Source organism: Pezoporus occidentalis, unplaced genomic scaffold (assembly GCF_034315485.1).
Source record: "Pezoporus occidentalis ecotype Australia unplaced genomic scaffold, CSIRO_AGI_Poc_V1 ctg334, whole genome shotgun sequence".
Classification (NCBI taxonomy): domain Eukaryota; kingdom Metazoa; phylum Chordata; class Aves; order Psittaciformes; family Psittacidae; genus Pezoporus; species Pezoporus occidentalis.
The window spans coordinates 450,745-476,555 of record NW_026915313.1 but is presented as its reverse complement, the minus strand read 5'-3'; the positions used below and the strand labels follow the sequence as shown (position 1 = coordinate 476,555).

The following is a 25,811-nucleotide window of genomic DNA, read 5'->3' as shown; positions in this document are numbered from 1 at the left end:
GTAAGAGGGCTTCTCTAGGATCCACAGCTGTGATGGGAGCAGTTGGCTGACTTGTCACTGTCCTTTGGATTTACAAAATGTGGCCTCTAGTGAGACAAGATCACAGCCAGGACCATTCACCTTTGCAGGAGGCTTTCCGCAGTACCAGTTTTACAGTGACCCCCACAGACCTATTGTAGAGGCCTCTGCTGCGGTTACTGGTGTCACAGAAGACTTGTTTTGGCAACCAGAGCCCTCCTTGGGCAGGAAGAGAAAATGGGTCCACTCCCAGCATACTCAGCCCATGCCTTAACATCAAAATCCCTCTCCCCTGACAAGATTTCATCTTCACACTTTACATAGGCTTTCCAGGGAACACCACATGTAAATGTGAGCTGTGAGAGAATACACAGTCTTGAGGGAAAGGGCACACAGCTGTAAACCGACTTGATCTACGGTGGTCATTACAGACTAGCACGTTAAGTTTGAGCCTCTTTCATTCTAAAGACAAAATGTGAAGATAGCTGAGCCAGCAGGAATAGCTGATAGTGCAACATAGGTGCTTGTGAGAGCTACCTGGCATTGCTGTCAACAGTGCTGTAATGCCTCTATGGCATGCCAGCATTACGACAAACCGTATACTGGATGAGCAGCTTGCTCCACTACTTATTAGGAGTTCAGAATTAGACTCATGCACCTGTATATCTGATGCATTAGTAGAGACACAAATCTCATTTCAAATCTCTTTTATATGCTTGGATACAGATAAGAGTGTCTTTGCTGGTGCAAGGCAGACTCTCTGACCAGGGCAACGACAGATTTTGGAGAAATCTGAAAGCAGTACTTCCTTGCTCCTTTAACCTGTCTTTCAAAATAAAGCTAACTCTAGTTTAACCTACAGCTAATTTCACACAGTCATTTTGAGGATCTGAGGCACCACATCATCATTTTGAGTACAACTTCATGCATCTGGCAACTTAATGCATCTGGCAAATATGGAGACCTCTGGTTTGTGCTACATAGCAGATCTGATGCACCCTTACATCTAAAAAATACTTTTATTAGTTTAATGTGTTCAGAAAATATTAGTATTTTCTTAAACCTTTATTAAAATCCCTTTATTAAAAACAAGTATTTGTAAATATATAAAACTATAAAGTACAAAGTGCTTCTTGCTTCCCAGTACAGTAGGACTCAGGAGTGGCAGGTAAATTTATTGTTAATTTGTTCAGTGTATTAGGCCCAGGGCTGAAGAACTGACCAGCTAGTTTCAGAAAAGACAGCTAACCTCATTCCTCCAACAAGTCCAAACTGATCTTGTTTCACCTCAGTTTCAGACTTCCTTCCTGCTCCTTTTGACAGTGCTTACTGGTGAGAGCAAGACTGAGCTGTAGGGACTAGCAGGCTCCCTAAAAGGATGCACCTAGGTGTTTTACAAAGGGTAGCTTTCCAGTTGCTAATGGGGAAGAGAATTCAGGCACTGAAAGAACAATCTGTACAGTGTTCCTCATGGAAAGTACATTCTTTGCTTTGGGATTATCTTCTAGCTGGACTGGGCAAAGCCACTGGTCCAATTTGCATCAAGTTCAATTAATCAGCAAGTACTCAGATCCCCTCGCAAAATGCATGGTATGAAGTATTACCAAGTCCCATCTATTTTTTTTTTTTTTTAACCTCTGTTAATATTACAGAGTGAAAAGTTGTTAGGTTATACATCTATACTTGAACACCTAAGCAGGACAATGAACCACTGTGAAAGTACTGTATAATGAAAAACACAGTTGTACCCATTGCAGTTGTTAGGGTAACTGAACTCCAAATAGGATCTTTTCTGTCACTATCCATCTATTCTAACACTAAAGAACAGCTGTCAGTTGTAGAGAGAGCTGGAAGGTGTTTGTTGATGATGTTTCTTACTTGGTCTCCTCCCAAAAGCCCCTATCATCTGCAGAAACATGACAGGTCTCTGTGTTCTCCAAGTGGTCACCTTTGCTAGTTCTTCTGCCAGCTTCCACCTCACGAGGCACTGCTCCGTCACTCCCCTAGAAGAGAGCTGTCCTCTCAAGTGTTCCCATATAGGAGAGCATGACTTGCCCGGGAAAGGTGACCTACCCCAATCTTAGACCAGCAAGTTCATCTTCTTATGGAAAATCTAAACCACTGGAATTGCAGGAGAGGTGAAGAAGGAACAGAAAACCAAGTAGAACAAGCTTATCCTCAATGTCTCAGCATCTGGCAGGACACCAGAAAGGTGAGAAATGCTGCCATATTTACCTTCTGCTGCTTGCTTTCACAGGCAGCACTGTAGGCAAGGTTCTTCTTTTCCTGTTCATAGGAGTAGACAAAGTGGCTCATTGGAACAGACTTCTATTGCAGATCACATACCTACACTTACCTGCTGCAGTGGAAGGTTGTTCTAGCTCCTACTGCCCTTTAACAGAGGCATAATTAGCTCCAAACTCAGAGCAGAAGAGTTGCTGTGCTGTGCAAGAACCACAGTCCTTAAACAGTTTTCCACCAGGTCTGTGACAGGTATGGCTTCCACCCCTGAAAGCTTCCTCCCACCCCCACAGTCCAAGTACATGAAAACTAACAAGATGGCTGAAATATAATGTTCCTCTCCTCTGCAACATATTTTTACCTTCACTCAAGTCAGCTAACTGTGTTACCTGCATAGTTGTCCAGTTCCACTTTGACCTTTCTGGCAGAACAGCCTTTCTTACAGCCCAGACTCACAAATAAATACAACATTGAGGGAAGCACGGCAAAGGTGCTCCAGTGATTCTGCCCGAGCCCTGGCCTGTTATGCAACAGGACCCTGATATCCCAGTGTGCCAGCAGAGCATTTGCAGTCATGGTCCCTGGCCACAGACCTGAGTTCTTCCCTTACTAGACCCTTGGCATCCCCTTTTTGGCCTGGCTAGGCTTCAGGAACATCTGCTGTTGCTGTATCTTCTGCCTTAGCCAAATCACCACTGTTTGTCTCAGCACAGAGCCGCTTGTAGTCAGTGTGGAAGAAGATGATGTAGAAACAAGCCATAGCACTGCAGAGGCCAGCCAGCACCAGAACTGGAGCTGCAAGGAAGACACACACTTAGTCAGTGATTTCCCAACTCCCCATGGGTGGAGAAGTGTCAAGGTCAGCTCCCAGCACCTGCACAGCCTGAGTGACCACCTTCTGAAGCTACCCCTGAAGACAATGTGCAGCTCACAGCGGAGCAGTGCCAGTCTACCAACAGCCAAACCTCATCCATGCAGCACTGGCACAGGATTTTGGTGAAATGTGGGAGGCTTCCAGGACTCTTGTTCTGCATAACCCCACAGGTTGCAGGTCTTACACCAGTGCACAGAATGTGTTTGTGAGGGGTTATGCGAAGATGTTTGTGTGTTGGGGAATGGTCAACAAAGTTATGAGAAAGACTGAATCAAAACACTTGAACTTTGTAAGTGAACGGGTCCACACAGGTAGTACTTCTTGTATCATCTGAGAGCAAAGTGTAGGAAGGGTTCACTACAGATAAATTTCAATCAAAGAAGAAATTGTGTTGAAAGAACCTTTTCTGAATTAAAAAAAAAAAAATAAAAATAAAAATAGTACATCTAAAGGGCTATGCAAAAAGACCTGGAAGTAGTTACATTCTTATTCCACCAGTGTCTCAAATAAACACCTCCATCGTTTCTCCACAATGTCCCTGTGAATATCAGACCACAGATGAGCAGAAATGGGTTCCTGTCATGACATCCAGCTCTGATCTGACAAGGTGGAGAGTTGCATGCTTTCAAACAAAAAGCAAATTGCTTTCAGGGGCCAGTTATTGTGAAGCCTTGTTCCCTGACAGCTAGTGGAGCTTGTTCTATGGAGCTTCTACTCAGCCTTCAGACATGGTAGCTAACCTTTGTCTTATGGTGTGTCCCTGAACTCAGGGTCAGTATTACATAAATATGAACCAGCCAAGAGATCAAGACCAGGGTTTAGCTTGCAGTGAAAACACAGTTGTGCTCCTGTTCATTCCAGTTGCTGTTTGGAATATCGAATAAGAACAAAGCTGTACTGGCATGTTACAAAGAGGCAGCTGTGTATGCAGAAGCAAGGGAAGAAGCTTTCAATCAAAGCCTTTGTAGTCTCAGCCACCCACACTGCAAACCAGCATAGGCTGTGCTACATGGACAGTGTCTTCTCCCCGGAACAGCTGCTTTCTAGGTGGGTGGTCAGGTCACTGCAGGCTGGCCGTAATTTTAACCCAGAGTCAGCAGCAGCATCCATGGCACCTTAGATGTCTTCCCATTCCAATCTTGCAAGCCTGGTTTAGCAGGAGCAGCAAAGAGTGCACCATCAGACTGGGAGAGGGGGCTAAGAGATAGGCTACCACAGGCATCAGTACTGCAGGCTCCCTCACACTGAGACCTGCAGGAAAATGGGGGCACACAGTGTGCAACCAAGCATCCAACATCGTTTCCCAAGGATATACATACTTGTCCAGTCCAGGGCTCCATCCTGGTCAAGGGTGCAGGTGGAGGACGGATCCTCAGAAACACGGACGGTGAGAGCTTGTAGCAGGATCATTAAAATCACACCTTCAATTTGGCTGTGGGGAGAAGCCAGCGTGGTTGTGATACCTGCCTGATTCATCAGTGCTGCAGACAAGCCCAGCTTCCCCAGTGAGAAGAACAGGAAGCCCCTTTCTGGAGCAAAGAAAGCTACTGCTAGCTTCCTCTGGGCCAGGTGCTTGGTTAACTGGCCCTTGCTTACACGGTATCCAGGTCAGCCTTTCAGCACGCTCCAGACATGGTGGCAGCATGGTAGGAGCACTATACATTCCCTCCAGAGGCATGCAGATGAACTACAGCTGTCAAGGAGCTGAGGCTTAGTCACTGGGCAGAGACTTAGAAATACCTCTCACTGCAGGACTGAGGACTGGGAGGAAGTCAGGCAATGACTTCAGCTTCTTCCTCATTCATAGCTGGCTGGCTATGAATGAGGCAATGGTCCACAGCAAGTAGGAGACAACTGCCTTCAAAGGCAGTGCCTAACACCCCTCTTTGACTGATGCTCTTTGCTTCTACAGTTCCACCTGACGTACATATATGGCACCAGGCCATGCGTATCTGCTTAGGGCTCCAACAAGTCATTCCTGCTGTAGTCCAGTGCCAACCCTAAGCATGTCAATTGACCACAGGAAGGACGGTCACTACCCCATCTGTTGTGGCCAGCTGCCCTCTGCGTGATGAGCCCCATCTCCCTCAGCAGAGCAATGGGACCTGTCAAGTCCTTGTACTGCCATGGGAATGAGTGCCCCTTTCAGGCACATAGAGCCCATCTGCTTCAAAGGTTAAGAGATGCTGGGCATGGTTAAATCCTGATTTGTGCCAAGCAAGCGAGACCTTCGTATTCCTTCTTGCTTTTCTTGCACCAATTTCACACACTCTTCCTTCCTCTAAAACCTTAGCTCTTTGGCTCTATGGCTCAGGCAGCCAGCTTCCCCCTTATCATGGTCATGTGCATGGACACCAGAAGGAAGTACAACAAGGTGGCTACCACTGATGTCCTCCCTCTTCTTTGTTTGCTTCCCCACCTCTGTGTGTGTGCCTATGTGTTCAAACCCAAGCCTACTTACCTTGCAACAAAAATCAGGCCTGTAGATGTACCCTCTCCCACAGGGTAGGAACACTCCACAGCCAACTCCATGGCAATAGGATAGATGGCAAAACCAAAGAAACCAAAGAGCGAGCTGGTGATGGCCAGCATGACAGCCTGGTTTCTGAACCGAGAAGTCTGCAGGCAGAAGAGAAGAGAAATGAAGTCTCAATGTCAGCACAGTTGCACAGAAAGTCTCTGAACCCATAATCTGCAGGAAGTCCTAAGGACTCTGTTCTCACCAGTACCTTCCCTATGTTTTCCTGAAATCTTTTATCTCCGAACCCCTGAAGTCAACAAATGGCTACATGATGGAGATTTATCTGTTGAATTTAAGCAAGAAGAGACAGGATCAGCAGAATTACCTGAAAAGCAGTAGTGTGGTCATATATCTGTGACCTGACTTCCTGGTCAGTAACTTATCAGAAGCATACTAGCACCAAGTGAAACACACAGCTTCCTCCTAGGTCAAGCTAACATTTAAGAATTGGTGTTTGCATTGGGTTACATGTGACAATTCAGTGGGTTGCTGCAGCACATTGATAAGGAAGACTATGCCACAGTTGCAGAGCTCAGTGCCAAGGGAAGTTATTCCTTATCATGGCAGACTCATGTTTGTAACACTGGGGTTTTACCACAAAGAGCCCCCACAAAGCAAACAAAAAGAAATCAACCCTGAAACATTCATAAACCCTCAAGATCGGTTTAGTGCCTAGAACAGCCTTGTCCCTAACTCTTGAGGAAAGAGCATGGCCTTGTCCAGCCAATGCTAGAAAGAAAAAAACATATATCCTGCAGCCACAGTGCTGATACCTCATTCCTTAATCATGTAAGAAAGTCACACAGAGGAACATGAGGTCTGAACTGGCATGGCTGCAGCAGGCCTGGTGCAGCTGAACTAGTAGAGTCAAGGAAGACTCTGTGTCTGGAATCTGAGTTCAAAGTATCAAGGCAGCAAGCAGATTTGAAGAGGTATTTTTTGGTTTACTACTTTGAACATCCCATCTGTATGGGATGAATGTGGTGGAGAGAAGGGGAGGATGGAAAGGTCTGCTTGTTGCTCCTGATACAGTCTTTTGCCTATGCCATGCTTTACCTGAGCCCAGGCACTCTGACTTGCATTCAGATCATCCCCCTAACAAATCCCAAAGTACTAAGCAGGGAAATGAAAGGTTTGCTTTAGGCATCTTGTCCTACACTGAGAAAGGCACTGCATTTATCTGTCTCTTCAAAGTAGAGTTAACATCACTGGGATCTTGGCCCAGGGGAACATGTGATCATGCTGTATTGAAACTCTGGATTTTTCAACACACAGGAGAAATGCACAGCACAAGTCTATTGAAAAAGCAGAGTCCTGCACCAGTCTGGATCCTCTGCACTGCTAGGAGTCCTCTGCCTCATGCTCAGGTTCCTGCTGGGTGATGGCTCCCATTGGCAATGACTATGCTCAACTGCAGTACTTGTACTGCAGCTCCATGGGAGTAAAGTCTCCAGGTTCTGAATTCCTCTCCTGGCTGTATTCAAGTGCCTCCCTTTTCTGCCTCTCTGTCTTGTATTCCTTGAGGAACTACTGCAGAAACAGACACATAACAAGGTCCTTTCTGCTAATCTTACACTCTTGGCAGCCACCACTGTTGAAAACAAGTGTTGGGAAAACTACGTCATTCTTTTTCATTTTTTGTAAGATGAGTATTTAGTAATTCCATCTTTTTTTGGGAAGAGTGGTCTTAGGGACAGTAAACAAACATGGTGATCCAATGTGAACAAGTAAAATTATGGCAATTTATTTATATCCTGAATATATCTCAGGCTCCACAGTGACTGTGAAATCCTCAGTAAAGGGTTTTTCTTTAAAACATTTGTAGCCAAGAGGGATCATCGCAAAGCATGACAGGTGGCTTATTGAATGTTGTGACATCAGATAACCTTGGTTTGAGTTGATGATTTATTGGATGGTAACAGAACTGAGCCCACAGGTATGGTGCAAAGCAAGGGAGAACTCACCACTGCAAACACGATGCTGGCAAGTGCACTCAAGCAGAAACAAACCTTGGTGGACTCTATGAACTTTCTTGTCCGGTCGACATACAGGCCTAGCAGGAATGCACCCAACAAACCACACATTGTGAACAGTGCACCATTCAGGCCAGCAAATTCCTGGAAGGCAGAAGAATAAGTAACTGAGCAACTAGAGCAGTCAGGAAAGAGGTTTTAGTATCACTGATCCTTCTGCCTGCTGCTGCTGAGGTAGGAGAAGCTTCCTGGCCTGTTGCAGTCCAGGAGGCCTCCATAGGGCTGAGTAGCAAGTAACAGGGCTGAGGTGCTGCTACAGGTGTGAGAGGACACCCAGGGCACATCACTCCCAAGGTCTCTATGGATGACAGGTCTCTGCAGACCTAGCAAGGGAGGCTGGGTGCATAGCAGCAGTAGTTCCCTAGCATTAAATGCTCCAGTGCATGCATGCAACTGTACTCTATGGGTAATCAGGTGATTTGTCCACACTTGGTAACAGGTCCAACTGCCTTGGGATCTGCTGCTGTTTATAATCACGCCCCTGACCCTTTTCTTACCAGGGACCACAAGGCAGGCATCCCCAGAGTGTTAGACAAGACATAGCATCACTTGGCTGTAGCAATGAGGTCTAATTAGCCAGTGAGCAGTAGTTAGGATGGGGTACATGCTCTGTTGCCTGCAATGACTTTGTCCTCCTCCTTCAGCTCCATAAAAATTCAAACGCAGAAACCAATTCTGAAAGCAGGGAAGCTTTAGCAAATTTGGGTAAACATTTTTCAGAGCCTCAGGGGCAGACTGGAAGGAAAGGGTACCTGGAATAGCTTCTGTGGGCTAAATGGCCAGGACAAGCAAGTCACACACAAGACTAAGGCATTGTGATGCACACAAAGCAAGGCTACAAAGTTTAAAAAATTTTCACTTAAAATCCAATGGAGCGTGCAAGTGTGACCTGACCAGAGAGGTCACATACTGGTTATCAGACCTGGGAGCTGAGAGGGAGTGGACGGAGACCAGAGGTGTGGATGTGCAGATACAAAAGCTGGAGGGGTGTTTTAAGAAGACCTCCATGGGAATATAAGCAGCAGGACTGAAGTGCTGCCTGCCTGAGGGGAAATGCAGGAACTGGGGCAGACCCTTGCTATTGCAGGAAGCAAGCAGGAGGAATAAGCTGTGCACAAACTGTGCTCAACTGTAAAAGCAGCACCTGGCCAGAGTCATGGGAAGGGTGGGGAAATAACCATTACAGTACTTCTGACTTCATCTGCTGCCCTGGCTTCATGAAAGACTGCAAAGAGGAAAAGGTACTTGCATCAGCCTGCCTTCAGTTTCATTCTAGTGCCTGCCTGGGCCCCATCCTAGTCTGGGGAAAGTGTCCGGAGGCTGCATAGGCATCAGTGGTCTGGAGTGGGTTAGAAAAAGCACACTACTCTTTTTTTTTTTTCTCAAAAAGTGTTTGATAAGTAAAGGCTTTTAATTTGCAAATGGGAGCCTGACCATGGACAGTAATGAAAATGCAGATCAGCCTCTATACTGAGAGACTGTGCTCTGGATTAACATGCTATCTATGTTAGATAATATGAGCAAATAAGATATAAGACAATGCACTGTATTCAGCTGTCTTCATTTTGCTCAGAGTTCCTTGTCAGGGAAAATCTTTTTTATGGTATGTGGGCAACGGGCAGGAAAGAAGGAAGACTCACATTTGAATACCCCTTCTCACAAAGGATCTGTTCTAGCAGAGCTGAAAAGCAGGTGAACATCCCAATTCCTCCTCCAAAGCACACTGCCAGGATGATGTACGCCTTGTTTCTCAGGAGCTAGAGAAAGAAGTTAACATAACATTTAAATAAGTGGAGGAGGAAAAAAGGCATGGCTGTAACAGTAGAGTTGAGGGTCGGTGGCTATGACCCCTCATTTGGAAATGTTGACAGGGCAACCCCATGATCACTAGAGGAGTTTGGCTCTCTCCTGTCACTTCAGCCAGATAACAAGTCCAAATATGGGGAGGAATGGTCTTTTCAGTGCCCAAATTCTTCCTTATTTTGCCATGTGCTCTCTCAGCTGCTCAGAAGGCTCAGGTTAAGCAGTCATCTTGGACGAGCCCAGCTGTGCCTCTCTGGGCTAGTCAAATGGCAGCCAGGCCACAGCTGAATGGTCAGAGAGTGTCTCTCACAGCTTTGCTGTGAGCAGCTTCTGCTCCCTGAGGAAGGGACGGAGGGAAGGAAGGGAGGGAGGGTGGGAGGGAGACGGAAGGAAGGAAGGGAGGGAGGGAGACGGAAGGGAGGGAGGGAGACGGAAGGAAGGGAGGGAGACAGAAGGAAGGGAGAGAGGAAGGGAGGAGGGAGGGAGGGAGGAAGGGAGGAAGGGAGGAAGGGAGGAAGGAATCCTGGTCTCCTTCAGGAAGCTTTCCATGGCAGCTTTGGTGGAGTGCAGTTCAGTGTCTGCTTTGTCAGCAGATTCCCCAGCATATCCCTGTCTAGCAGGGCTGCATTCGTCACTCCAGCATGGGTCTCTTTCTGTGCTACAGCACTTACCATTTTGAGCCCTGCGAGGAATGGCTGGGAGGTAGAGGTAGTGGCACTGGCCGAAGGAGGTGTTGGAGGCACCTTCTCGTGAATCCCCACAGTTGCCAGAGCACAAGCTGTTACTGCCGGGATGGCATAAACACCCAGCTACACAACACAAAGTAAAGACATGTTAACAATCTTTCCAGCACCATTGCCTCCAAATAAATCTATTAGCCCAGCTGGCTGATTAAAGTAGTCTTCATTTACCATCAAAGGGATGCGCTTTCCTTCAGGCACTAGTGCAGGTGACAGCACGTTTGCTATTAGAATACCCAAGGGATTGGCTAGAAGGAAATAAAAGAGACACTTTTTCATGCAAGTAGTCAGAATCATGTGTCCACCCCTACTGCCAGTCAGCACCAGAGCTGCAGTGTGCAGCAAAGCAATGAACAGGGACAGAAAAAAGACATATAAAGGGAGAAACCAGGAAGGCAACATTTGGAGAAGTTGATTCTGTGGTCTCACTGTTGACACATCTGTTCCCTCACCCCCATGAAGCCCATTGTCTCAATCTGTTTCCCTACAGATTGGTTCTCATCTATAAATTACAGTGTCCTAACCCTCACAAAGCTGCCTCAGTAAATGCTAAGCTGAAGGAACAAAATGAAGATGGACAAACCTGTGACATCTGTGCTTATGTTATATAGCAGCAGTAACAATTAGAACTTTCCATTGTTTACTGCTCCTATGCCATCAGGTACATATACACATGGATGAGATCCCCAATCTGCTCATCCTGAGCCTTCTCAAGGGTGAGCAGCCCCAGCTCTCTCAGCCTTGGCTGACATGACAGATGCTCCATTGCCTTAATTGTCTTGGTAGCTCTTAATCGGACTTACACTAATATATCCATATTCTTCTTGTACTGAGGAGCCTATAACAGGACACAGCTCTTCAGATGTGGACAGGGTACCTCCCTTAAGATGCTGGCAATGCTATTCCCGATGGTCATGAGGATGCCACTGGTCTTATTTGACAAAAGACATGAAAAGCAGGAAAACACTGTGACAGCTCTCTAAATTGACACCTTTCAAGACAATATATTACCCCAGTAAAGCCCAAGCTGCCATACAAGATTATCTCTGCTACCAACTACAAAAAGTTACATAGCACAAGAAAATCTTGGACGCTTGCCTGTACTGGAGTAGGGGGTTGCATTGTTACGGGGCTAGAGCTGAGGAGTGTGTGAAGCAGTACTGCTGGGACTCAGCCTGGGAATGTCTAAAATTGCAGGAGACATTATTTTAACTTTTAGGGTGATGTTCTGCAAATGGTCAAACGAGTGAAAGTTGATTTTTTACTAGTGTGTAGGAATGGGATTGAGAAAACCAAAGCCAACCTGGAATCGAGTCTGGTGAAGGGCAGTAAGAATGGCTTCTACAAATACATTAGCAGCAAAAGGAAGATTAAGGAAAATGTGAGCCTGCTGCTGAATGGGGCACGAGACTTGGTGACAAAGGACACGGAAGAGGCCAAGGTATTCAATGCCTTCTTCACCTCAGTCTTTACTGGTAAGGCTGGCCTTCAACCCTGAGACTAAAAGTTGAAGTCTGGAGCAAGGAAGATCTACCCTTAGTGGAGGAGGACTATGTTAGGGAACATTAACTAGACCAGACATACAGTCCATGGGATGATGTCATCCACCCATGAGTGCTAAGGGAGCAGACTGTTTTCACTGCAAGGCCATTCTTGGTTATCTTTAAAAGGTAGGTCATGGCAATTTCAAGAGGCTTCTGAGGACTGGAAGAGAGTGACTGCCGCTCCCATCATTAAGAATGGCAATAAGGAGAATCCAGGGAACTCCAGGCCTATCAGTCTCCTTTTGATCCCTGGGAAGGTTCATGGAACAACTAATCGCAGACACCATTTCCAGGCACATGAAGGGCAACAAAGTGAGCAGTAGTAGTCAGCAAAGGAGAAATGCTTAACCAACCTAATAGCTTTCTACAGTAAGATGACTGGCTGGGTGGATGTTTTTTTATCTCAGCTTTACTAAGGCTGTTGATACTGTCTCCCACAACATCCTCATAGACAAGCTGGCAAAGTACTGGCTAGATAAGTGGACAGTGAGATGAACTGAAAGTCAACTGAACAGCTGAGCCCAGAGGATTATTGTCACTGGCATGAAGTCAAGCTGGAGGTCAGTCACTAGTGGTGCACCCCAGGGGTTAGTACTGTTTGGTACTGGGGCCAATACAGTTTAACCTTGAAGAAAAACCTGGACAACAGGGCAGAGTGCACCCACAGCCAGTGTGACACTGTGAGGAGTGGCTGACAGAACAGATGCCTACACTGGCATTCAGAGGTTCCTCAAGAGGCTCAACCTTGTGAAGTTCAACAAGAGAAAACATAAAGTCCTGCACCTGGGGAGGAATAAACCCCTCCACCAGTACCCACTGGGGATGACCAAATGTAAAGCAGCTCTGCAGAGAAGGACATAATGTGGGGGAGAAGATCCTGGTGGACATCAAGTTGACCATGAACCAGCAACACCACCTCACGGTAACGAAGACCATCAGCATACTGGGCTGCATTAGGTGGAATAGTATCAGCAGGAGGTGATCCTTCCCCTCTACTTGGCAGTAGTGAGGTCACATCTGGGGTACTGTGTCCAGTTCTGGGCTCCCCAGTATGAGGGAGACATGCACTTACTGGTCCAGCAAAGGGCCAAAAAGATGAGCCTCTGTCATGTGAGGAGAGACTGAGAGAGCTGGGACCAATCAGCCTGGAGAAGCTGCTTGAAATCAGTTTTGCAGAGAAGGACATGGATAGACTGCAAGTGTAGCATGAGCCAGGAAGGCACCTTTGCAGAAAGGTGTCCAACAGCATCCTGGTCTACATTAGGCAGAGCATTGCCAGCAGGTGAAAGATGGTGAATCTTCCCCTCTACTCAGCCCTGGTGAGAAGCATCTGGAGTGCCAAGTCCTGTACTGGGCTCCTCAGTACAAGAAAGATACGTAGTTAATGGAGCAAGTCCAGTCAAGGGCCAAAGACATGATTAAGGGACCAGAGCATCTCCCACACGTAAAGAGGCTGGGACAGCTGGGACTGTTCAGCCAGTAAAGAACTTAGATCGAAGATTGTACAGAAGAGGGAACCACACTTTTCTCAGTGGTGCCCAGTGGCAGGATAAGAGGCAATGTGCAAAAACTTTAACACCGGAGAATCTATCTGAATATAAACTTTTTTCCTGTAACAGTGTTTGAACACTGAAACAAGCTGCTCAGGTAAGTTGCAACATCTCCACCCTTGGACATAGCCAGAACCTGGGCAACCTGTTCTAGTCAACCATACTTGAGCAGAGGGTTGGACAAGACCAAGAGGTGCCTCCTAACCTCGTCTGTTCTGTAATTCTGCTAAGGCATCATTAACAGTGCCCCACAGAACACAACCACCATAGAATTTCTGTTCTGTGTTTGTACTAGCTTATGATCCTGGTGAAATCTTACCTGCTTCTATGTAGGCAGACACAATTAAACAACAGTTTCCAAGGAGATAGATTAAAGCTTCTCTGTTGGGGTAAAATGTGTCTGGGCATTGTAACAGACTGCCTGAAAGGTACTGTCAGATGTTTCCATGAACTATCAGCATGCTAAAGCAGTTCCTGAAGGTGTGGGATAGGGGTGGGAATGTGAGCATTGGGCTAAATTTGAAAAGACTAAGTGAGACTATTTGAGTAATTACAGGGTTTCAGCCGCTTTCTCTTCCTGAGAAGAGAAATTATATGAGCCAAAAGGAAGAAATTAAAAGGTCACTTGAGTTAATGAACTGTACATTATGGTCCAGGGGTCCTGATGGATTTGCTCGCAGTACTCTGCAATGGGAATGTGTGTTTTGTGGACAGCGATGTTGACGCACTAAAACTGCAGGGTGCAGAAAAAAGACAAATGACATGCTGACAGACAGCAGTAAATGAAGCAGAGGCCACTTCAGTGGACTCAGACAAGTCTTTCCTGTCTGACACAGGACAATTTCTCACAGTCTTCAGAGGCCAGCTCTTAGCCCTGCATTGCTTCTCTGTAGGTAGGTCTCTGTAAGTGATGGGGAGAACCAAAATAGGATAAATACTCAAAAGAACAGCTGAGTCATAGTGACTTCAGCTGCTCCACCAGATCTTGTTTTGTCACAAAAGCACAGGCAAGCCTACCCAGAAGCACTGGGGATACTGACAGGAGGCTGTAGGACTGGTTTCTATGTGCAGCAGTGATACTGACAGTACTGGAATGCCGAGTGCTTCTCTGGCACTAATACAGGAAATGGGTATTGATAAATTGGAGCAAGATGAGAGAAAAAGCTCAAGTGAGCAACATGCAGACATGGAGACATGTGGGAAGAGGCGAAAGGAAATATCGTCATAAGGTGACTGGGTTGAAGCCATTCAGTCTTTATAGGCAAAGGAGAGAAGAGGTGACTGTCCATAACTACCTGACAAACGGGTGCAACAAGACTGAATAGCTGGGGGGATAGGAGCATCAAGACAAGAAGTAACATGTAGGCATTTGCCAGTGAGGTAATTAACCACAGAGTAAATTACTGGGGCTGTGGCAGATGCTCCTTCCTTCTAGGCAATATTTAAACCTTCTTGAAATGAAATCCTGATTTTGTACAGCACAGTAATGGGTGTAGCCAGATATTATTAGCGGAAGCCCTTTAAACAGCAATATGCAAGTGTTGCAGCAGATAATAATCACTGTACATACAGTCCTCACACTGAAATCTCAACATGCTACCGACTGAACAGCCTCAGATCTTGGGTTTCCACTGTTCCTTGCTCTTCAGTTTTATTCTGTCCTACAGTTAGATCCATTTGATCCTGTAAGGACTGAGAACACTTTTTAATTTTTTTTACTTTTACACAAAGTGAAAGAAATGCCTTTTGGCTGCTCTCTCACTTAAAAAGAGTAAGTTGCCTGCAGGGTGGAGTCCTTCAGGGCAGTGAAGGATGAAGTGCCCAGTGGTCAGCCCCTGGTAGTACTTGTATTACACCACACAGACAACAGAGCCCCTTCTCCAGCACGCAAGATGAAGGTCTGTCTGCGTCCTGGGAAACAAGGTGGGCCACAGGTCCATTCTATTCTAGGGAAGGCACTGCAAGAAGAATTTATTTGTTCTGACGCTATAAACCCATTCTTACTAAACAACAGTGCCTGTGCTCTGGGTTTGCAGCAGCATTGGAAAAGCGGTATAAGGGTGCCCCTTTACTGCCCTATTCTCCATGACTATGCCTTCCCAACTCCAAGACAGTAGGGAGAGAAGGTGGCTGTTGGCTGTTTTGAGGGAAGGGCAGACGGGGCTGCCCCACACATTTAGGTACTGTAAGATTCCTGGCTGGAGCCAGTGAGCCAGCCCAGTTTCTGCAGCACCTCTCAAGTCTTTGGAGAAAGGAGGAAGAGCTTTCTTCTCGCTGCTGGGGAGAATGTCACATGGAGGGATGAAATAGGTCTGTCAAGTGCAGTATCCTGTCTCTAGCAGGGCCCAAAAGAGCAAGAGAGGAATGAGATTAGAGCAAGTGTACCTGGTGCCTCCCCTCCAGTTTCTCAGCTTCCAGACAACTTGCAAGGCGGATGTGGTTTCTGCATGGATAGTCCTGCTGCATTTAGCATCCCCAACATGTTTGTGTGGCCAGCTCTGTATATTTTATCTGTGTGTGCATACACTGAGCCTTGCTACTGAATGAACTGGTGGACAGAATTGCTGCAGCAGCCTCACCTCTATCTGGTTACAGAATTTGGCAATTGTGACCACTGGCATCAAATGCAATTTGGACACCTTCCTAACAAGTTGCTGAATTAAGGCCACTACAGACATTAAATAAGTAATGCTGAGGACTATCCCCAGCCTCTATGATATTTACTTAAGGACGATCACCTTGTCATTGCAGAGAGGAAGGAGGTTGGGAGCCTGGGTAGCTTACTTTGAGTACTGCACCTGGATTTGGCTAAGGCCCACTTCTTGCTCCCCAGCTTGGAAAAGCTGTCTTGCAGTGCCTTGAAGGCGCTGGTTTATTGCACATGGCTACGAGAGTCTTGGATAGAGTGGTATACGCAGGGCCAAATGGGTGTAGTACAGAGGGTTTCCTTTGCCTGCTGCCTCTGAAAGGCAAACAAATGCAGCAATATTACTTTGCAGCTATCACTTACACATTGATGCAATCGTATTTGCTGTTGCTCTCTGGTGGTCTGGAAACCATAGTGCTGCCAGCTTTGTCGGTGAAAAGATGATAAGGGGCTGTGCCAGTGCACAGAGGCACTGCCCAGTAAATAGGTACCAGTAACTCTGGGAACCCAAGTTCAGGAACTTCAGGACACTGAAAACCCGGATGATGCCACCCATCATGTTCAGCCACGCGCTCAGGATCACCTGCAGCAAGCAGAAACAGACATGATTTGTGTGCTGAAGCCTGAAGGGCAGAACTTAATACAACTGAGCAGCTTGAGCCAGGTCTCAGATGCACTACAGGAGACACTGAGTGTTAGTAATCACTGCATGCGAAGTTGCCTGCAGACCACCCCTTTGGGCTACTACAGGATGCTCCTGATCCAGCAGTGAGTTACCTGAAACGTTAGGCAGCATGGTGGCTGTCCTGGCCAAACATAAGAACTACACCACAGTATATTATGCAAGACAGAGGATATTGTAATGGAATTGATGAGATATTCAAAGTTCAGTAATTAAGTTCTGTTTGCAAGTTTGCACCATCACCCATATTTTGATGTGACAATCTAAAGATCATAGCAATGAGTCATTCAGCCTGCAGATGCTGCAAATGCTCATCCACGCCACCAGCATGCTAGTGTTTCAGTGCCACATTCTCCAACACTCTTGCTTCTGGGAATACTGTGTAGAGATCCCAAGATGGCTTAGCATAGACCCCTGAGCTTACAGGGGTCCCTTGCTTGCATCCTGCCCTGCTGCCCCTTAAACTGGCCCTGCAAACAAAAGAGCCGTGCTATCACTTCTCTGCAGCAAAGCCTACCCATTTACAACAAGCTCTTCACAGGAGCAGCCCACAGCATCTGTCCCTGTCAGCTGACTAAGACAACAAAAACTGAAGCAAGAAAAGGCAAGTAGGGATGCAACATTATTCTGATTTTTCCCACTGCTACCCACCTTAGAGGTGACGCGACAGCTATTAGGGAAGCAAGACAGCGCTTTCAACATTCTCATCCTCTGCACTATTTGGCAAGACTCCCATACTGCTATCTTTAGGTGAAAACACCCTCAGGAAAACAAAACAGTTCAACTCACGGCACATCTGAGCCCCAAGCTGTCAAGAACCCACGTTGCCACCAGACCAAATGGGATCGAGATGAGGAGGTACACTACTGAGAGCCAGTTGACCATCTCCAGGGAAATGTGGAAGTAGACCGCTGTCTTATCAGCCACAGGAGCAAACGTCAGCCACAGCTGCAGAGAGCAAAAACTGGTAAACATGAACACCTCCACCAGAACAGAAGTGTAGCATACCCTCAGACTGAGTTGTGAAAGAGTTTGCCATCTTAGTTTCTCCTTGAAATTGCAATAAAGCTGATAGTAAAAATTCAAACCCACAATGTCTGCAGTTACTCATGCTAGGACTATTTTACTACTGGCATCGTTGTTATTTTGGCCCAGAGCACAAAATCCATTTGACTACCTCATCCCCAGTCACCTAGTCCTGCTGCTGGTAGATGGCAGAAGCAGAGGTCAGTACCTTTTTCTGTCCCCTGGTTGTATATGTTGGCCCCTGATGCACTTACCTGATGCAAGCAATTCTTACAAGCAATCCTTCCATGCTACCATAAACCAAACAGAGGCTGCCATCTCTTCTTTGCAGCTAAGAGCCTCTTAAACTGAGCCTGATACTTAGTTACTGGTAATCCCTGGATGAGGCCTTGTAAGGACAACTTTGCTATGTGTTGGCCAAGACATTATTCCATGCTGTCTTATACCCACTCAACAGCTAGGTAAGGGTCTAGAAATCCACATTATTGAGTGCTTCAGAACATGTAAACACAACAGATAACTATTCAGTAACTATCCGTTTTTACCTTTCAGTGCCAGATCTGAAAATATTTCCCTAGAGCTCGTTTTAGGTACATAAGATTGCTGTCCGCTTCTGATTTCTTCTGGAAAAAATAGGGCCTGCTTTGATCCTCAAATCAGGTCCTGAGATCTTGCCCACAAGGAAGAAATAAGGGTACTACCCTATTTTAAGGATGCTTCTGTGGGTTCTTTGTGAAAATGTGCCCTCTCTGGTGGCCTAACCTGAGAACAGGTTTTAATAATGTGAATGTAAGCTACTCCACTGTTAGAAGATCACCTCACAGCTGTTGTATACTTAAGATGATCAAGTTTGCAGAAACGTGAACAAAAGCTTCAGCTACAGCTTCTTACAAAAGAACTCCAGCCGCTGTCTCTTTCCAGGTACCCCTCTCTGCCATTACAAGCTTTCACTTCACAGCCCGCATCCTGCAGAGAGCATCACCTGCGGCATTAATGTATAATTGAAAAGGGCTTTGGTAACCTCAGAGGAAGGTGTGCCCCTACACTCTGCAACTTCTTATTTCCAGTGTTCCTATTTACTTCTTACACACTGGATACCACAAAACCTACCACAATGAATGGAAGCAGAAGTGACGATGAGCTTTTCTTCTTTCTTAGTGTCAAAGTGTGAGAACAGCCACATGCAAATCATTGTTTAGCTAAGCTTTCTCCTTGCAGGGATGTAATAAATAAATGGCAGTAACAGAAATTCTGAATGTATCATCAGTGCCCTAGCAAGGACTCCAAGCATTAGGCCTTTGCTCCTTGCTGAAAGGAGTCGACATGCCAAATCTCCTGCATTCAACACAAAGCTCACATCACCACACTGGGCTCAGACCAAGCCCACACTCACGTGGCAACAGTCAAAGGTCTGGCAGGGGACAGATCTGGTGTTTACTCAGCTTCTACAATCAGGTGGATGAAGATGCTGGGCGCTGAAAGAAACTGTACTCGTTAGACAAGGAGGCTGTTCCAGGTCACTGGGAGACTTGCAGCAGAGATCTAGTAACATGAGCTTTTTAAAATTCCTTGAAATAGTGTATTATACTGGAATGATGTTATTGTCTTGTCTCAGGAAGAAATTTCACCCACCTTTGTTTTCCAGAACTGATCTGCATCATATTGGGACAGGAATTTGAATGTTTCATGCTATTGTAACTGTTTAAATGTTACAAGCATCACTAAGGCATGAGCATTAGTTTGATTATGGGATGCTAAGCTGCTGCTGAACAAACCCCATCTGTGTATTTCCAGCAACAGCAATTCTCAGTTCCTCACTGTCTTCCAGATTGGGCTGGTGATGAAACACCTTACAGGGAACAGTGTTATTAAAGAGATGGTACATTTTGTAAGCCAGCTTGAGGTAGATTTTCACTTTTCCCACTCCTCCACACAAGACCCTCACCCATGCATGACATCACTAGAAGAGTGATGCCACTCTCCTAATGCTGGAGCACAGCATTTTGCCTTCAGTGGCTGTATACACCTAGGCAAGCTGGGATCAAGCACTCTGGCAGGTTTCCGTTAGACCTCGCAAAACCATTCCTTGCTGACAACCAAGCATTTGGGCTGCCCTGTATTTCTATCCTAAGCAAGAGTACCAGTTCTAGCGTGTGTGAGAGCACAGAAGGTGGGAAACTGCAGCATGCCCAAGCCTGAGTTTGCTCTTCAGAATAGGAAGTGGGTTTCTTTATGAAAAAGTATGGTTTTGACTCCATTCAGGCAAGGGCTGTTTAGCCTGTCTTGGTTTAACAGAGAAATTCAGAACTGGGCAATGGAGCTTGAGGTGCAGCTGTGGTCAAAGTGGTGGCCAGGTGACCCAGCAAGAAAGAGATGGCATCGTCAGATTTTGCCAACACAGGGAAATTGCCATGCTAAGCAAGTGAGTATGCCACCTTCTGCTTTAGATTTTCTCAGCTATAATGACTTTATCCACAGTAGTTAGTGAGCTCTTCTGCTGGGAGCTTGTGCCCTCTTCTCCTACATGTTTTTTCTGAAACTCTGCCAAGGCTGGTAGTTACTCAGGGACTGCTGTGATACATGTTCCCTCAGGCAGAACAGGGTGAGGATGATGCAGCTCTTTTCCTAGCAAGGTCTAAGCCCTGTAACAGCTTAAGAAGCAGAACAGAAACCGAGAGGTTCCTTTCTCCTCCATCCCCCAAGGGCCATTACCTTCACTCTGCTTTGCCACACCAAAACCAGTATCAAAGCTCCGTACTGTAGACGACAGATGCAAAAGAAGAGAGAATGTGTGGGCTGGTTGCTCCTGGGACAGATAAAAGAGCAACCTCTGTCCTTGCAGGGCTGTCTACACACTTTTCCAATCCCCGCACCCTTTTCTTCTAGATAACCTTTTGTTTTTTCTTCTCCTGCACCTTCCAGAAACTGCCTGCTCTCTTCCCCACTAATTGTAGGCCTGCTTGGGCACTCCTCTAACCAAGAGCAGGTTACAGCTGTTCCCATCCTGCCCTCATTTCTAAGCCAGTTTGTTGCTCTTTCTGATACCCTGATAAACCCCTGATTCTTGGACATGGATTTGGCTGTCTTCCTCCCAGTACTAGCCCAACCCCTTCAGTTTTCCCCCTCCTCTCAGTCCCTTCTACCTCCATCTTCTCCAGGTTCCGTTCCTCTACCCTGTTGCCTTTACTGTTTTCACTCCACCACAGACTCTCCAGGACCTATTTTACCTACAGGATTCAACTTCTCTCCATCCATTCCAAGGGAGCCCAACATTTGCCCTCTCTCTCACCTCTGCAGGAGGTAACCAGTGGGCTGTGAACCACCAATTCTCTGTCTGCAATGGCTGAAGGCAGGACTCCATACAGACTTTACACTTTGGTAAGCAGCAGTTGTGAGCTGCTGTTTGTGAGCAGCATAAATAAATACTGCCCCAGGATTTCTGGAGCTCAAAGAGCAGTAGGGATATATATTGATGCATCACACGTATAACTAGGCACGCTCCTGCCAGAAGCAGTACCAAAAATGTTGTTCATGAAACGCAACTTATTAACCAATGTCTGCTCTCCTTTTCAGCAAATCAAGATTCTGAAAGTGAAAAGCAAATCGACTTGTAGAATGGCAAGTGCATGCAATCAGGCAGGTTGCAAATTAAGCCATTTTGCCATGTCAGCGGTGGTATTAGCTAGCTAAGGCTGCCGTATGTAGTGTTCTTTACTATCTGGCATATTGTATAGGTGTGCACAGTGTAGAAATGCCTTTGTAATACCTTTTATGTACAGCTTGAAGAGGAGGAGCCAACAGGACAAATTAGATGAAACAGGATGTTCTGCTTTGTAAGAGGCACAGCTTGCCTATCCCCAGGCTAGTACTGCCTGCAGCCTCTCTCCCAGTCCCAGCATGCTCTCTCCCATTCACCTAGGCACTGCTTTGAAGGTGATGTAGGATGTCTTTCTGAGACATGAAGGCTGCCTCCTCCTCGCCTGGGCTGGGGTTAGGGTAAGGCTATGAAGACCTTACACCGGAGTCCTCATCTTCAAGGTCAAAAGGAACCTACAGTCTTGAAGCAAACAGCCCGTGGCCTCATGTGAAGGCACCCATGCTGACACAGCAGCCTAGCAAGTAAGGGCAGAGGCAAGACATTCATACAGGTCCGATTCCTGCAGCTCTCAGGAGGAGTACAGGACACAAGAGCCAGGCAGCAGGAGCTGTGAGCACTTGCCTATCTACAGTGGAACTGCTGGAGCACACAGGCCAGGAGCGTGCAGGCCCTGCCCTGGAGCATGCCAGTCCCCACTTGATCAACTCTCCTTCCTCTTCCAAGTACACTAAGAGGTGGTAGAAGTCCTTTAAGCTGGTGAGTCAGAAACACCTGGCCAAATGTAAGCCAGCTCCAAACCTCTGCTCCCTTCCTCTTCCCAGCTTGCTCACACTGATAACCACAGAGTAGGGCATGAAACATTCTTTCATTCTCTGTGCATTTCCCTGTTCCCAGCCCCAAGGCAAGAAAAAGTTCCTCCTGTGAAACACAAAGTTCTCACTTGTTCAGCTTCATAGGAAGGAAGCAGTGAGGGAGGATGTCTTTGTCTCAGCAGTTTACTGCTACAGCAACTGTCAGCACACTATGAATACTCTTAAATATTAAAATTGCATATTAAAAATCCCCACACACTTAAAACCACAGCAGCAGTTTGACAAAACAAATCTGGGACTTATGTTGCCCCTCACCAGGAGTGCTGTAAGAGACAGCCTGAGATCAATCATCTAAGCCCAGCTGTGGTCAGAACAACCTCTCTGCCCAGGACTGAAGGCAGCAAGTAAATTATACTGATGCCTACTTATGGCCTTCTTAAGACAACACAAGGACTTCGTACGCTATATTGTTAGTTAGGGATTTCCAGAATAGGTGTATTTAGGAAATGAGAACCAATCCCTGGCAAGATAGTACCCACTTTGTACAGCAGAGACAGTGGCTTTTAAACTCAGGTCGGTAATAGATATTCAAGTACGAACTAGTACGAAAAGCCTCCTTTATGCTTTATTTACCCCATAGTGCTCTGGTTAAAGACGGGTTTTCACATGATGTGGAGCAGGAGGAAGTAGGGAAGAGTGCCCCTTTCATCACCATATGGTCTGGCCTGGCTTTGTTCAGTCTAAAAACTTAAACAGGGGAGACTTAGGATAGATATAAGAAATAAATTCTTTACTGTGAGGGTGGTGAGACACTGGCACAGGTTGTCCAGACAAGTTGCAGCTGCCCCCCATCCCTGCAAGTGTTCAAGACCAGGCTGGATAGGGCTTTCAGCAACTGGGTCTAGTGGAAGGTGTCCCTGGCCATAGCAGGAGGGTTGAAACTAGGTGATCTTAAGGTCCTTTCCATTATGATTTTAAAACAGACTGAACTAAGAAACACTGCTTTCTCAGCCTGCTCTTGCTGCATGATGAAGTGTGCTTCCCTGCAGTTAAGCTGTTTCTATCTTGTCTTCCTGACAGTCTCTCTCTCTCTGGATTGTATCCAGTCTGCCACTTTTAGTGACACAGAAGGCCACTGAACTGCACATGTCCACAGGTAAGAGCAGGGAATACAAAGCACCATCCTGGAAGCTTGGTCCAGGACATGAGCTGATCTGTTCTTTCCAAGTCAGACAATTCAAAGTTGTGACCCCTCATCACATGCTGTTGCAGACAGCCTGACACAGTTATACATAGAACAAAATGCTGCATGCAACATCTGCACAGGAATTGAGGACACCTCTTAACTTGCAAAGCAATTTTCACACCATAGGACTGGTAAATTAATCTTCCCATCTGGAACTTTTAAACAGCACACAACCACTTTGATTTCACTGGCTTTTAACTGCTCCCTCCATTTTAATGTGGTTTTTATGAGGAACATTTAAAAGAACCTTTAGCATCAGGAAATGTTTGGTTACAACTTTGTACATCAACCTACTTGCAACTCCAGACCTTTGTAATGGCTTAGGAACAGTATTTCCACCATAGGATATTTACTAAGCATCCTATTTTGAAGTTGTGAAGTCCTGTCTTATGTTCATACTGGGGCAAAATAATATCGCAGATAACCGAGAAGTTGGCAAGAGATGAAGGGGACAGACAACAGTACAATCTTTCATGGCTATAAAATTTACAGCAACATGAGTTGGGACACATTTATACTTGCAGATGCATTGAAAGGGTATCTATTTTTGGAGTAACCCTCCAATTTCACTGTTAATCTTTTAGCAAAGTCAAAGTCTGACAAGACATCCTGTAAAGATTTTGTATCGCTTCCATCATCCATGCTGCCACAGTCCACTTCTAGCAGGATGGGTTTTTTTCTTCCTAACGTTCTTGTGCTGTGCCGACTTACCTGCAAGCAAACAGCAGGGCTTCACGTTGCTTTTCTGCATGACGTATTTTACACTCTTAAAGGATACACCAATTTTCCCTTGAGGAGCCACATTCATTTTTTTTGTTTTCCATATACAGCCAAATTCTCACTATGCTTTCCCATTTATCTACTCCAGCACTCTTGCATCATGGAATACTTGCTCTTCCTTCTGGGCATTTAATGTCTGCAGGTTGCAGTGCCTAATTTTGTCCGCCACACAGTCTGCATTTGCAGCATCGTAATCCTCAAGCATGTGAATAATTCTGCATCAGGCTGATAACTATCAGACAATGTCCTCAATGGCTTTTGAGCAAAGATTTGGGCTTCCATCTCATATACCAGGACTTGGTACCGGGAAACTTTACATGTTTATCTCAAAAATTACTGAATTTGGTTTTAATCTGTCCAACAGGGGGGTTATCTGTCATCCCCTTTTTTCAGGTTTTCTGAATAAAGTGCCTGTAAGCAATACGAAATTCACAGACCAGTATGTTTTAATGCAGACTCACTCCTAAATTGCTGCGTGTACAACAGAAACCTACTTGCTCCTTTTTCTGACCAGATAAATCTGCTGTCATAGGTCAGCAATAAGTCACAGCTAACTCCTGCTCCTCTACCCACAGAATTTCACCACTGTTCTCATATTACTAGGTTTGAAATATGTGGCCCTCACAGGCGCTGAATATTTCTATTCCTCCCAACGGCCTGTGGACCAGACTCGGCAGCGAACTCAGCTTCATCCCAAACTTTGCTCTGCGCTGCGGCACTTCCTGCTGTGCTCTTCCAGCTCACACACACCCTCCCGCCCCATCCTGCCCTTCCCCCACCTCCCCTCCACACCCCGGATCCCACCGGTCGTAAGAGAGGTGTTCAGGCCGAAGCCGTAACCACAGACACAAAGTTTAGACAGAAAAGCCGCTTAGTCGTTCCCTAAAACACGTCCGGGCTGAGGCGTCTGTGCGCTACGCGAGTGCAACCGAGCCTCGGTGCCGCAAGGATGAGGGGGTGGATCTGGGACAGGGCACCGGGGCAGAGTATTGACGATTGGTCGGCTGCTTCTAGGAAGAGATGGGAAGCGGTTTGGGCTCCGGAGAGCCCTGTCACCCCATCCTCCCCGGGCGGCAGCAGTCAGCGCGGCGGCACAGGAGCGGCTCCGCCTCCTCCTGCGCTCACGACCGCCCGAGTACCCCGGGGCTGCCGTCGGCCGACCCTTCCTTGCCCCCCGCCTCCGCAAGCCGCGCGCCCCTCCGGAGAAGCGTCCCCGCCGTCCTGCGCCGCCGCGGCCCGCTCCCCTCAGCTAAGGGGCCTCCGCGGCGCAGCGGGCTGAGCCGGGCGGCCGGCGGGTCCCGGACAGGCGGGGCGGCCCCGCGCCGCACTCACCATGGCGTTGGAACAGTTCAGTAGGCACACGGCGGCCAGCAGAAACCACCGCCGACGGTATGTCTTGAACTGAGACAGCCGGCCCAGGCCCTGCTCTCCTAGCAGGCTCGCTGCCTCACCACTCTCCATCGCAGCTCGGCTTGACTCGACTCGGCCCAGCACAAACAGCACAGCACACCACGGCTCGGCTCGGCTCGGGACAGCCCCACCCGGCGCGGCGCGGCGCCGCCCCGCCCCTCCCCGCCCGCCGCGCTCGCCGGCCTCCCCGGAGCGGCCCCGGCCGCACCACCGCCTGCCGCCCGGCACGGCACGGCACGGCACGGCACGGCAGGGCACGGCACGGCAGGACACGGCACGGTCAGGG

At 47.0% G+C, this 25,811-nt stretch overlaps 1 protein-coding gene across 1 annotated transcript; it reads right to left on the bottom strand.

Moving 5' to 3' along the window:
* Positions 1 to 1,082: 1,082 nt before the first annotated feature.
* SLC49A3 (solute carrier family 49 member 3) lies at positions 1,083 to 25,599 on the bottom strand. The gene is made up of 10 exons (XM_062629385.1): positions 25,448 to 25,599; positions 17,443 to 17,601; positions 16,335 to 16,554; positions 10,402 to 10,478; positions 10,162 to 10,299; positions 9,328 to 9,444; positions 7,619 to 7,771; positions 5,595 to 5,752; positions 4,453 to 4,565; positions 1,083 to 3,054 (listed from the first exon to the last, which is right to left on the bottom strand). Exons 1-10 carry the CDS (start codon positions 25,574 to 25,576, stop codon positions 2,900 to 2,902), a joined length of 1,419 nt encoding a protein of 472 aa, XP_062485369.1. The 5' UTR covers positions 25,577 to 25,599; the 3' UTR covers positions 1,083 to 2,899.
* Between the last annotated feature and the right edge of the window lie 212 nt (positions 25,600 to 25,811).